This window comes from Aegilops tauschii, chromosome 7 (genome assembly GCF_002575655.3).
Source record: "Aegilops tauschii subsp. strangulata cultivar AL8/78 chromosome 7, Aet v6.0, whole genome shotgun sequence".
NCBI lineage: Eukaryota > Viridiplantae > Streptophyta > Magnoliopsida > Poales > Poaceae > Aegilops > Aegilops tauschii.
The window spans coordinates 491,136,278-491,150,713 of record NC_053041.3 but is presented as its reverse complement, the minus strand read 5'-3'; the positions used below and the strand labels follow the sequence as shown (position 1 = coordinate 491,150,713).

The 14,436-nt window shown below is 48.8% G+C and overlaps 1 protein-coding gene across 1 annotated transcript; it reads right to left on the bottom strand.

Annotated features, from left to right (window-relative positions):
• Positions 1-521: 521 nt before the first annotated feature.
• Positions 522-3,747, bottom strand: LOC109742984 (EIN3-binding F-box protein 1). The gene is made up of 2 exons (XM_020302079.3): positions 3,377-3,747; positions 522-3,252 (listed from the first exon to the last, which is right to left on the bottom strand). Exons 1-2 carry the CDS (start codon positions 3,399-3,401, stop codon positions 1,322-1,324), a joined length of 1,956 nt encoding a protein of 651 aa, XP_020157668.1. The 5' UTR covers positions 3,402-3,747; the 3' UTR covers positions 522-1,321.
• Positions 3,748-14,436: the final 10,689 nt, after the last annotated feature.

Below are 14,436 nucleotides of genomic sequence, written 5' to 3'. Positions count from 1 at the left end.
TCTCCAAAGAGCCCGCATGAATCTACGTCGAAGCTTTGTTTAATAATCCGTCCAGACGGATAAACTAGAGAGGATCGAAGCTCGAAAGACCAACTCGAAGATGAAGCGTCGTCATCCATCAGTTGCCGCCTCCACAAGGACTAAAGCTAACTTATCTACTAGCCGAAGCCGAGGCACTTGAATTCTCCTCTCCGTCACCAACAGCCAAGGGGAGAAGATCTCGGCACAATTTTGCGCGCACTAGAACCTGTTTGACAATCTGGAAAAGAATTTCACAGGATTATCCGTACCTATGGCAGTTCCCCAAGCATACAGCATACACTGGGTGTTGTTTCAATCAGCCTAAAACTTCAACAGAATTCAGAGGCGACAGGCAGTTGTCAAGGATGGCTGCGAGATGTTCATCTCATCTCAGTGGTGGCATCAAGCGGCAGCACCGGCCACAAGACATTTAAACACAATACAGGGAACGTAATAATTCATGAATCACAAAGGTTGCGGTTGCGTGAAGCATATAGGACTTGGACGAAAACAAATTTTATTTATCCCAGGATGATTGCAAAGGTTACAGCACTCGACCACACGCCTGCAAAAACCGGGGATCTGGAGACAAAAAACAACCACACAAGGTTGTCATGGCAAGGGTCCGGGGATATGTTGCACCTTGCCAAGGCCAGATCCCCGGGGATATCAGGCAACCCCTACAGATGCTGCAGAAAAGCGACCATCCACCGCCGACGACACACACGCACAGCACACACACACACACGCTACAGACCGTGAACAGACTGAAACTGGAACAACCACACACTGAAAGAGATCGTAGCAGACACCTAGACACGGATCGAAGAACCGGAACCAAGCTTCTACGACAGGCACGCACCCCGACAAATCCGACAAATAGAACTTGCTATGGAATTGAAACCAGAAGTACTGATGTCCCACAAACTCTGGAACCAGATTGTACTGGAAAAGAAGACACAACTGACTGACAATATTTGAGCTCCCACACAGGACTTGATAAGGAGAGAAAAAAAGAAGCATGGTGTAGGGACTGTAATCACAAGGGCATAGGTTGGGGGTAGAGGGACAGGGTGCCACGCTAATGGCAGCCGAAGGCTCAAGGAACAGGCATCCTCGCGAGAGGAGGCCTGCAAAAAACGAGCGCTTGGCTAAAGCGTCCCCCGGAAAACAACCGACCCTAAGACAAAGGAAGCCCACCATGGCTCAAACGCGCAACCGACGAACCGAACCGACTCTGCTATGAGGCTTGACTGAAGAAGTACTACCTACGGTCGTATATTTGCATCTGGAGATCCTCTTAAGCAAGGATGTCGCACCACCAGAGCTGCTTCTCCAGCGATGCAATGTTGTGGTTGCCGATGAAGTTGAACTGGAGATTGAGGCCCTCCAACGACGCAGGCATGCTTCCCAGGAAAGGAACGCTCTTCGGTGTGACCTTGAGACAGCCCGACAGTGAGAGGACACGGAGCTTGAGCCGCTCCGCGGATGCCAACACCGCAACACCATAGTCGCTGACCATGCAGTTTGAAAGATCAAGCTCGGCGAGCTCAGAGCAGCTCTCGGAAATGGCAAACAGACTCGCATCAGATATCTTGCTGCAGCCCTCAAGGCTCAAATGTGCAAGAGAAGTGCCGTGCGCCTTCACCAGGGCAGAAATAGCCGCGTCTGTGAGATTCTCGCAACCATTCAAGTCAACATGAACCAGCCCACTCTCGGAACTCCTGATCAATGGAAGGAGGCCATCGTCGGTGACTGCACCAAGACCGCTGAGGTCAAGATTCTCCAGATGAGGGCAGATCATGCCAACCACGGCCAAGCTCGCGTCGGTGAATCCCGGGCACTGCTTGATGGTAAGGGACCGAAGTGATTTGCAAACGGGGAGCTGTGCAGGTGCAGAGCAGATGTCCTTGATACCAGTACACTTCACCAAAGAGAGAGTCTTGAACTTTGGGCTGCAGTTCAGGAGGAAAGAAAGGATGCCCATGAGAGTAATCCTGTTGCACTCCTCAATCTGCAAGTTCTCCAAAACCTTGGCTGCTTCTGCGAAATCCTTGAGAAGACCGTCTGAGATTTGGCTGCACTTCCTGAGGTAAAGCTGCTTCAAGCTCGGGCAGAACTTGGCAATGGAAACAAGTGCCAGCTCGGTGACTCCTGGGCAGGAAGTGATGCTCATACATCTGAGCTTCTGCAGGCCAAGGGCATTTGCCATGACCCAAAAACCCCTCTCGCCAACCGCGGACAGGCGAGTGAGGGTGAGGTTTGTGATCGCCTTTCCGTAGTACCCAATCACAGCAAGAGAAGCATCAGTGATGCTCAAACCCTGAAGGCAGACCTTGGCAAGCGAGGCTGTGGCGGAACAGATGAGACCAGACACTCCCTGGTCACCAACATATGCACAGTTCTTGATGTTCACCGCCTGCAGCTTGGAGCAGCACCTGCCGATAGCCTTGAGGCCCTCATTGGCAACACCAGAGCATGCCTCAATGGTCAGCGTCTTCAAATCCGGGCACCCCTGAGCGACTGCGACGAGGCCCTTGTCGGTGACCAGCGGGCAGCCGGTGATGTCGAGCTTCTCGAGCGAAGGGCACCCGGCGGCGATCTCAGCGAGCCCCGCGTCCGTCACCTGCGGCACGTCCCACAGGGCGAGCGAGCGGAGCGACGGGCACCCACGGGCGACCGCGGAGAGGCCGCTGTCGGTGACGCCGCGCGTCGGGTGGCTCCCCCGGACAACGACGCTCTCCAGGCTGCCGCGGAGGCCGTCGGCGACGGCCGCCGCGGTGAGGGCGACGTCCGTGGCGCCCTCGCCCTCGAGGGTCCTCTCGGAGCGGCCGGGGCGCGCGGATGCGGCCTCGGCCTCGTCCTCGTCGTCGCAGACGAAGACCTGGTTGAGGTCCGGCACGGCCGGGGCCTGGGCCCGCTTGATCTCGGAGGCGCGGATGCCGCCGAGCAGCGCGAGCCAGCGGCGGGAGACGCACGAGGAGGCGCCCCGCGCGCGGGCGCCCTGCACGCGGCGCAGGATCTCGAAGAGGCACCCGTCCGGGAGCGCGTCGAGGGTCGGCGCCTCCCTCAGCCTCTGCCTCTTGGCCGCCGGCGCCGCCCTGAGCGCCTCCTCCTCCGCAGCCGCGGCGGCGAAGACGCAGGGGGGCACGGCCGTGACGCGCGCGCGCTTCCGCTGCCGCACGCCGCCGAACATAGCCGCCGCCGGGTCCAGGACAAGCAGACCGCCATCTGCACAAATAAACACACACAAAATCAGCACACCGCACCAGCAAACCCAGCCGCAGCAAGAAATCCTCCAGATCTCCGGCGAAACACAGCAAGAAATCCAATTCGATTCGGGGCCCTTGCTTACCGCGGAAATCGTGGAAGGGAGGCATGGCGAGGAGGAGATCGAGGAGCTGCTGCGACGAGAACGAATCAATCAATCAGGCGGCGCTGCGAACGAGCGAACGAACCCTGACGAAGGGAAAAAATTGGAGGAGGAGGAATGGGGTGGGGTGGGGTGGGGTGCGGTGGTGGGTTTGGGGCGCGGTGGTGGTTCTTATGTGGATGGTGCGGCGGGGAATCCGGTCCAGTGGCTCGCCCAACTTGCGATGCGGATTTGCCGGGATTCAATGAATCTCATCATCGGGGAGGGGAGGGTCAAGGGGGGGTGTACACTGTACCGCCGCTGTGATGTGCTGGGATGCGCGTGCATGCATGCACCTCTTTCTTTACTCCGCTGGCGCGTCCGCACAGCGGTTGCTGCTTTTTTTTTTCCCTCTCTCTCTGGCTGAGGAAGATGCTGATTTGGGGTTTTTGGGGCATTTTCATTTCAAATTTCAAATGCTTGCTTTTGTTTTCGGGGCATTTTCATTTCAAATTTCAAATGCTTGCTTTTGTTTTTGGGGCATTTTCATTTCAAATTTCAAATGCTTGCTTTTGAAAATTGAACCGGGTTGGTGGTCTAGATGGAGTTGCGGTTTCGGCGATTTGAAAAAATATATGGGGAAGCAAGCATGCAATTTACGAACAACAATCCCCGCGCAAAAAAAAACTAGGAACAACAAACAAAAATAGAAGGTTTTTATCTGCCTTGTGGATTCTCAATTGATCGATGAGCCAAAACTTTTGCCTTCGCCTTTAAGAAAGATCAAGAAATGGGATACGTTTTATGCGTAATTGTATACCTTCCATAATGAGCACGTGGGTGGTTCTTTGGTTTCGTATGACATGTTCAATCGGCCCGGACATGTTTGAAATAAATTCAGTCGTTTTAAACTTATAAATTATATAGCTCATTAGACATGAGCTTTTGTAATTCTAAGATCGAGGTCGGATTGAATAGGCCGTGATGAAATGCCGAAGGCTTCTGGAATCTTTTACGACGAGGTCATGTCGAATAAGCCATGAAGAAGCGCAGATCAATACCGAAGATATTGCACAAAAAAAATGGTTGCAAGGTATGATTGTTTCAAAATGCACCCACCCCTGACCTCATGAGGCACTTCTTAAAAATTAAGGGGTTCATTCTTCAAACTAATAAAACAACCTCGCGAATACATGATTATAGACGAACCACGGGTGAACACATTTTGGTGACATACAAATGCAACTTGAGGCTCATTATATATACATCTGCGTTTGTTTAAGGGCCTATTTGATTCGCAAAAATTTCAAAATCAAAGGAACATGAAAAACACAGGAATATGATAGGATTGCACTTGCAAAATAAAGGATTAAAAAACACAAGAGTGTATAGAATTGCGTGTTTGATTTGCAAAAGTAGGGAAAAAAACATATTAATCCTAAATACATGGTCAATTTAAGGTTAAATCATATGCAAATATAAGATGGAGTTGATATTATGCTACTTATGGTGTTTGTCTTGTTATTTGTGCATAGGAATATAAGGGCTCCTTTGATTTAATTAACTCCATAGGACTTTCGGATAATTAAAATCCGTAGGAATTTTTCCTACATTTGATCGTTTGATTAGTAGGATTTGATCCTATAGGGATATTTTCCGAGGAATCATTTGTAGTACATTTCATAGGAAATCTAGTATCCATTCTAAGGGCATCTTTGCTTCATAGGATTCCGAAAACAAAGATTTGAAATACCATGCACATCTTAATCCTAAAGGATTTTGGATTGTTTGATGGCACCATAGGAAAAACAAAGAATTCTTTCAAAGAGGTTTGAGTGGATGCTAAAAATCCTATGAGAAATGTACAAAGAAATCCATAAGAAGAAATCATATAGGATCCAATTCTATGAATCAAACAATCAACATAGGAAAAATTCCTAAGGATTCTAATCCTCCAAAATTCTTATGAAAATCCTTTGAATCAAAGATGCCCTAACCTTTTGGAAAAAATCCTTTATTTTTTCGATTGAAGCAAATGAAAGAAAGCACAAAATGTTTGTAGAATTTATATGAGGCGTGACATTTCAATCCCCTATTTTTTTTCTAGTCCCGCGTTTCTACAATTCTGTGAACCAAAGAGGCCCTAAAAATGAGGTTTGGAGTGGATTGTAAAATTCACTTGTTATTTCCTGTTGGAACTCAATCCGAAAAAAAAATAGTTATGGTCCATTTCTTTACTTCAAATGCATGAATAATGTCATCATAGTAAAACTTCGTATTCCTAGAATTTCCCTTTATATTTTTGGCATGAACTACTACGCTTACCCTGTCGCAACTTGTGAAACAGATCCTAAAAAAAACTTGCGAAACATATTTGACCATTTTTTGCAACTTCAACATAAAATGAACCGTATGTGAAAATAGTTCTCACAACCTGACCTTTTGCATGATGCGCTGGGCTGGGCACTAGATAGCATAAGGGCATCTCCAACGCTTATCCTTAAACAGTCTGCATACGTGTAGATCGTGTAAGTCATTCAATGTGGTCTTGTATCAGTTCGTTCGGCTGTTCGGACGTACTTTTTCCGCAAACCAGAGACGAAGTGGTGGGTCTTTCGCGGGCATCTGGACCGCTGTTATGCCCGCTCCTGACTACCCTAGCCCAAAAAAAATCCTCCTCCCACGTTGCGTTCCCGCCCGGCGCCAGCTGCCGGCATTCATGCAGCTGTAGAACGGCCTCTCTGCATTGTCACTGGCCCAGAGCGGGCGTGACCTCTCACTGTCGTCGATATTGAAGCGGCGCACCGGCCAAGAGCGTTGCCCGTGCCACGTCTCTGGTGTCCGCTCCTATTCAATGCCGGAGAGACGTATGCAGTAGGGGACGGGACAGATATCTACCACACCCGTTCAATGCCCGTTCGTCCGTATGCCGCTATTAATCAGGCTCTCCGATTGAGGAACCAACTCCGACACGGTGGATTGACGCACCCGGACGCTTGGCCTCACCGAAATCCGCTATAAAGGCGGCCACACCCGGCTAAACCCCACACCACAACACATCCGCTTCACATCCTCTTCCCTTGCATCACATCCACCAGGATCGCGAGCGGGAACGCTCTATGGGAGAGCTTGTCGATGAAGAGGAAGCACGAGATCACCGCCCTTGCGACTACTTGGCAGAGCCGCCGTGCCAGGAGGATCGAGGCCGGCTTGCCGGAAAGCTCCCAGGAGGTCTCCGACGATGACCCCACAATGAAGACGGGGTCCGACGACGACACTTCACCGGAGACGAAGCCGATGCTTGCCGGCATGACCATGGAGCAGCCACAGGCGCACTACGACGCCACCATGGCGGATGAGGAGCAGCCTCCACCGGCTCCTATGTCGGCGTTCTGGCAGGCGCAAGAGGAGTAGAGCTACAACCTACCCGCTCCTCCTCGAGCAGCATCGGCTTGCGGAGGGCCAAATCTATGGTGAGAGCGCAAGCGAGGAGGCCATGGCCGCGGCGAAACCGTACTTTGTTGCGGAGTAGCGGGGGCTCTATGTGGTCGCGCGTGCTCAACGCGCCGCCCTCAATGCAGTGCTAGCAGAGCCAGACGCAAAAGCGGCTGCACAAGCGTCGGCAGCGCAGGCGGCCGAGGATGAGAACGACAGCTGCGCCTCCTACGCACCGCCGTCCAACTCTTGGGGGCGCGTATGGCAGGTGGACGGTGCTGGACCGTCCACGTCCATCATCAACCTCACGCCCACCGGCACTAGTGATGGGCAGGTCGCGGACTCCTCTGAGAATGAGTAGGGCATGGGAGGTGACAGGACATTGTGTCCCACATGGGCCAGTTCGCTCCCCATGTTCTACTCTTCCTTGCTAGAATCCGCACCTCTACTTCACGAGTCTTGAACCCTGCCGACATTCATGAAAACGGCGGATGGAGGATGTGGTGGCCGACGTGGAATACAAAGAAAGTGGATGAGGCCCGCCACGGTAGGATTGGTTTAGGGTGGGGCCTTTTTTCTAAATGCAATGAAAAAAGTTCAAAATATAATGCATTCCGTCTGGTTTATGTCAAAATTCATCATGCTTGCATGAATTTTGTCTAATTTGTTTAAACCTGAATTGAAATGTACGCGGCCAGCTTTGGATGGTCAACTCCGACATGCGGATTGGTCCCTTATCCGCGGACAATGCCGGAGCAAATTTGCGGTTCAGAACTAGAGATGCGCTCAAACCTTGAGCTGAAGCGCCGTAGTAAGACAACACGAAGGCCTGTTGGTTGCCGCGTAATACGGCCAACTGGTGCAATCCTCGGTGCCCAAATGCATGCATCCCATCACATCCCGAATTCCCGATGCAACGCACCGGCCGGCTGGGACTCTACTCGTGGCCGGTCACACGTTGGACACATTTACGGTACAATCTGGCCGATCACAATAGACGACCAGACAGACCGGCGTGGAGCAGCGGTAACCCGTTCGTGCTCGCGCTCCCGCCGGCCGGCCAGCCAGCGCGACGCTCTTGGCCAAATGCATGCGTCACTCGCATCCCGATGCAGCGCACCGGGTGGGACTCCGGAGAACGGAAGCGTGCTCCACCCGGCCGCACCTCGAGCCCGGCACGTAGCGCAGGTCCAGTCCAGCCGTTTTCCTCACGTCTGTCTGGCCATCTACGCGTGCCCGCCGGCCGGCCACCAAAAGCAGAACGCGACCGACCGCGCGTGTAGTACGCCCACTCCCACATGGAAACGCGCGCGAGAGAGATTCGTGCGTGCACCCACCCACCCCCACCCTCGCTCGCGTGTTCCGTGTGCAGCGAACTTGGACCCCCTGGCCGGCCCGGGGGCCGCCCTTTCCGTTTAGATTAACCAAAACGGAACAAACTAATGGAATTGATTACTTACCCAGGTGCATGCACCTCACTCACGTTCACGTACCCAACGGACTCCGTCCACTGCACCCACTGATCTCTTCTCTTCTCTTGGATTATCCTATACTACTACTACTAGTAGTTGATTAAGCTACTAATAGCTGGTCATTCCTAGGGATCTTATCTAATCCTCCCGATCGGTCCATGCATCTAGCTCAGCTAGTGGCTTTTGTTTTCGTCTCTTCTCTGCCAAGTGCTAACCTGGACCCCCTGATTACTTTTCTCATCATTATCATTAGCCTACGCGCGGACTGCTGATAACGGAGACATATTATCTTGATTAATACGAGTACAGTACTCGTCCACGCGGTTTTGCCACCATCTTAGCTTAATTTTGGTGTTGCCTTAATTAGTACTACAACGGTCCCTTTGTACAAAGCTGGGTGATTATAATGAAACTGAACATCCAGCGTGGGTCAGTCATGATGTTCATGCAATGCATGTTGCGATTTCTTTGACCCCGCAAGTTGATCGAATAGGGCGTTTAGTGTTTTCTATGCACAAGAAGGTTAGTCACTATGGTTTTGTTCTATTCCATGATGATTGATGAGAGAGGGGTTTAATTAGTGAGGTTCGGTGCAATAATGCACGTAACACGTAAGGTTTCAATCAAAATTATTGATGCACTCCTAGTAGTAGAGTACATGATATGCGGTCGATTCTACTTTGACGTTTCAATACACGATGACCGCGGACAGAATTTAAATAAGGGCCAATTCCATTTTCCCCCTAACTTTGTCCCGAGCTCATCTTTACCCCTAAAATAAAACGGTGCTCAACTATACCCCTCTTCCGTTAGATGGTGTTATGGAAATACCCATCCGCACCGTTTCCGTCCAGTCAAAGGAGTTTGACTGACTTCGGGACTTATTCTGGACAAGTATGCCCCTCCTTACAAGTGGGACCTGGCCGAACAGTTATCTATCTCACTCGTCTTCTTCAACCTCCCGACGACCATAGGAGACAGGAAGGCGGCAGAGCACCGGTGATTTGGAGCTCTGGGAGGGAGGCACGACTGGGACCCGTCCATGTGTACGTCCGCAATGTCGTCTGTAAGCTCCTCCGCAGACAGTGAGGTAAGTCGATTTGGATTTTGGGTTGACATTGGATTTGGGGATTTCTCATCTAGGGTTTCGCGGGATGGGCCGTAATATGCGCCTTTTTGGCTCGTAGGTGGACGGCTGCGGGATTGTGCAGTTCCAATCCGAGTTTTTCATTCCCAATCCAAGTTTCTACGGCCTTGAGGAGCGCTCGAAGCACCGTTGCCTGGGGCATGGGCTAATTCCTGCTCGCCGTGTTTCTTGGGGTGGAGCAAGCACGGGAAGAAGGTTTTTGGGTTGTCCACTCGATGTAATTGATCTGACCTCAAAACATCATTTGGTACTCTGTTTTCGTCAATTTATTGCAAAGTTATGAATTTCATCTTATTATGTGAACTCTGATTTCACAGCTTCCTGATGAGTGTGATTCGGTTGTTTGGATTGACCCCCCTCCCACTGAGCTAGTGGGGCAAGCTTTTGAGGAGCTCCATGGTGGCCTTGAACGTAGTTGGATCAAAGCTAGTAGGATGGAGAGGAAGGTCATGGATCTGAACAATGAAAACAAGAAAATGCAATTGAAGTTGAAGAAAAGGAACGAGCTGATGGAAACAATGGGTTTTCTCTTTGTTCTTGGCATCAGCATTGTGGCTAGTTTAGTTTCTATTTGGTCTAAGCAAGCCAATTAAGTGGCAGTGTGTGTGTTATGTTTCTGCTAGTGTGTTGAAGATGTAATGTTGGGAACTTGAGCAGATGTAATTCTACCATGGGAGCCCTTCTATCATTTGTGCACTGTTGGAGCTACTTTCTCTTGGTAATGCAAAATTTGTGTTAAAATTGTCACCAATGCTTTAATTTGGTATTGCCAGAAATGTTGCCTGGTAGTAACAAAACAGGTGTGCTCCAGTGTTCAGCACAGAATGACAGCAAAAGGTGCAATTTTGAGCACGTAGCAAGATATTTAGGGGCAAAAGTGAGCAATCAGATGATAGCTAGGGGCAAATATGAGCACAAATCAATAGTTCAGGGACATTTTGCAGCACATGAAACTGGAGTAGGGGTAGTTCAAGGCAATTCATTACAAAACAAAGCTGGTCTTATCTAACACACCAGCCCTTAAACAGCAGTTTGACAACATTAAGACAACAGTTCACACTCCAGCATTACAAACCAACAGTTGTTTGACAACATCTAACATTAAACAGAATAGATTCCACAACATGATCAATTCAGTTTGCCCATTTTGCTCCTTGTGTTGGCTGCAGGATTAGCAGCCTTGCTCCTTGTGCTTACAGTTGGTTGCATGCCGCCTTTCGCCTTCTTCTGTGGTGAACCCCACTTTGTACCTCTTGTAGCTAGCCTTTTGAAATTCTTCCTTGGGCTGAGAAATATGAACACAATCAAGATCAGTCAGCAAAAAAATAGCTACATAATTGATGCATGTACATGTAGTACAATATATTGCATACCTAGCAAGATCAGTATCAACAACCTTAGAGGAAGTAGCAGGTGGAGGAGAGCCAGGAGCAGCAGGAGAGCTAGTAGCAGGTGGAGGAGAACTAGCAGCAGCAAGAGAGCCAGTAGCAGTTGGAGGAGAGTTAGGAGCTTCTGTTCCTTCTTCTGGAGCTTTAGTTTGGGCAGTTGCTTGAGCAGATTCTGGAGCATCTGTTCCAGCATTATGAGCACCCCAATGCACATCTTCTCCAAAAGCAGGATCAATGGACTCTTTGCAGTGGGTCCCACAGTGTCCTAGTCTTCCACAGCGAGAGCACTTCTTTCTCCTGCCTCCTAGGCCTTTTCCTTCAGACTGTGCCCTTATCCTAGTCTTTCTTGGTCTGCCAGGAGGTCTGTGCTGCACAGGTGCAGAGAGTTTAAACCCAGGGTCAACAATGTCCCACTGTTGTTTTCCCTCCATTGCAGGCAAAATTTTAGCATAAGTGAGATTGAATCTTTTAATTGAGTAAAATTCATGCACATACTGATCTATCTCACTTACTGGACCTCTCATTGAAGTAATGAAATAGAGAGCATGTATGCAAGGCTGTCCAGTAATTTGCCACTTTCTACAACTACATGTCATTGCTTGCAGATCCACAGGATACCTCCACTCCCTCTTCTCTTTGTCAATTGGAGTTACCTCTGCCTGAAATGTACTTCTCTTCACAATATTCATGTCCAAGCGCTTCTTGGACTTTAGCAGCAGCATTTTCATCACTTTAGGGACTATGATGTGCCCTACATAAGTAGCAGCAGCAATGCTCTGCCTCAGGTCAAATTTCTCCATCAAATATTGCCTGATCTTGTCAAACAGATCTACAATGTGCAATCCTTTCCATTTTCTTATCTTGGAATTAAATAACTCTGCAAGGTTATTGTTCATATAATCTAACTTGCAGAACTCATTGAAAAGTGCCCTGGCCCATATCTTGGTGTGATGCTCATCTAAATACTCTTTCACATCAAGCTTGCTATACAACTGCCTCGGATGGTAGTTATGCTTTTTACTGCTATAAGTTAGGGAACAGGGCCACAAGTTCTCATCAAAAAAAATTCCCCTTAAACTTTTTGGAGAAGTTAGCAGCAAGGTGCCTCATGCACTCCCTATGCTCTACTCCTTGGAACACAACATCTACAGCTGATTCAAGTCCTTTACATGCATCAGTGTGTATGACAAGCCCTTCTGGGTGCCCTATGAGGTACTTCAAGTGCTGGAAAAACCATGTCCAACTCTATATGCTCTCTACCTATAGCACACCATAAGCAACTGGAAAGATCCAGTTGTTTGCATCTACGGCACAAGCACTTACAAGTTGTCCTCTATACCTCCCATTCAGAGCAGTGGCATCTACTGCCAGATATGGCCTACACCCATCTAGAAACCCTTTCCAGCCGGCCTTAAATGACACAAAGGCTCTCCTAAAACACTCCTTGGACCTTCTCTGACCATTTGTTTTCAAACTCCACTGTGTGCTTATCAATGTAAACTACACTACCAGGTGATGCCTTCTCAACCTCAGCTTTGAATGTATAAAGCAAATGAAAACTTTCAGTCCACTTACCATATATCTTGTCAACGGCCATTTGCTTACCATAGAAAACTCTCATGTATGGCAGTTCAACCCCATACTTCTTCAGATCAGTGTGAAGCTGTGGCACAAAAATATTTGAATTTTCTCTGACCCAGTTCTTAACTGCATCTGCAACCCATCTGCATTTTGCTGACCTCAACCTTTGCCTTCTTGTCAGACTAGGGCATGTGTGAGGATGTCTGTTAACTTTCACCTGCAATTACAATTAACAAGCAAGTCAGACAAACAAATGAGCATAGAAATTCTACAGTTGTATGTGCTGAAACAACAAATAACATGCAATTAGTATTGTTATTTCCTCTTCTTAGTACCTGAAATAATTTGCTATTTCTCATTAAGGAGGCATGCATCCTCCACTTACACCTTGGATATGCACAGTGAACTGTCAATCTACCTGGCTCACTTTTGTCAAATTTGAACTCACTTTGTGTCTTGATTGAGAAAGTTGCTAGTGCATTTCTGCATTCTATCACATCAGAGAATATAGTTCCTTCTGCCAAAGAAGGATCATCTCTGTTAAATTGCACTTCTGCCCTATCCTCATCAGAACTCTCAGAATAAGCCATGTCATAATCCTCCTCTCCCTCATCTGAATCTGTCTCTTCAAATTGAGGGGGGGGGGGGGTCGAATCTTGATCTTCTGGAACTGCCTCTTTCCCCTTGGGCACTTTCCCAATTACAAATTCTGGATGCAAGATTTCATCCTCATCATCTGTGGGAACATCATCAGGAGCTTCCTCTTCTATGATAGGAGCAGCATCTGATTATTTGCTACTGCTAGGACCAGCTCCAGTTGTTTCAGGTACTGAACTAGCCTCTGAAGGTCCTGCATTCCTACCACCAGAACTACCTTTACCACCAGAACTTCCTCTGCTACCTGCATTTCCTCTCCCACCTGCATTTCTACCCCTCCCTCTTGTCTGGTTGCACCTAGCTTGAGAACTGTTAGCTTGTGATCTAGTAGTTCTCCTCTCAATCTCTCATGTGCTTCTTTGTATTACATTGATTTCAATCTTTGCTGACTTACTTTCTGCATATGTTCCAAACATGATAGCTAGCTCATCATCACACTGGACAGGCACCCAAGCAGTATTTGCCATGTCCCAATACCTAATTTCAACAGCATCATATAACCCCCATGGATATTTCTCTGATATAGCACTTCTAAACTTGATAAAAGTTGATGTACAGTCAACAACCAATGGGAAAGAAAATCATGTGCCAGATCCTTTGGTACCAGAACTGCCTAACACACTTGTTTCCATTCTACAGTTCAGATTAAACGCTCTAGCTGGGTCCATCCTACGGAAAATATTCAGAAGAAAAAGCAAGTTCATGAACAGAACACAAGCACGGGAGCCCTTGACGAAATTACCCTAAACAAGCGCGCATGCAAGCAAATGATGAGTGTGCATAGAGACATACCCTCTTTGGAACCGCCCTTGTAGTCGCCGCCATGGTCTGCGAACTCTCTGCTCTGCCGCCCCCGCCGCTACCACGAACAGCGGCCATTCCGTCTGGTCGCCGCCGCTTCTACCACTTCTAAAGATTGACGATGAGCGGGGCAATCAGATCCACCGCCTCCGCATCTGGATCCACGAGCTCGCCCTCGGTAGCCACCGCGATAGGGGAAATCGATGAACTAGGGTTAGGGTTTGTGTCGCGAGAGAGAATAGAAGAGAAGAGAAGGGGGGAAATGAGATGGGGTTGGAGAGATGCGTGCAGGCCCCACATGTAAGAAGGAAGGGCAAAGATGTCCAGAATAACTACCTAACGTGGTCAAAGCACTTTGACCAGACGGAAAGGGTACGGAGGGGTATTTTCATTAGCGTCATAGATGGAAGAGGGGTATAGTTGAGCACCGTTTTATTTTAGGGGTAAAATGAGGTCGGGGCGAAGTTAGGGGGAAAAATGTAAATGTCCCTTTTAAATAATGTCTCGCGTCTAAGACTATTTGGTTTACCGTCCCGGAAAGAATATAGGAGTACAAGTTTTTCCTTTACATTTTTGAAACAA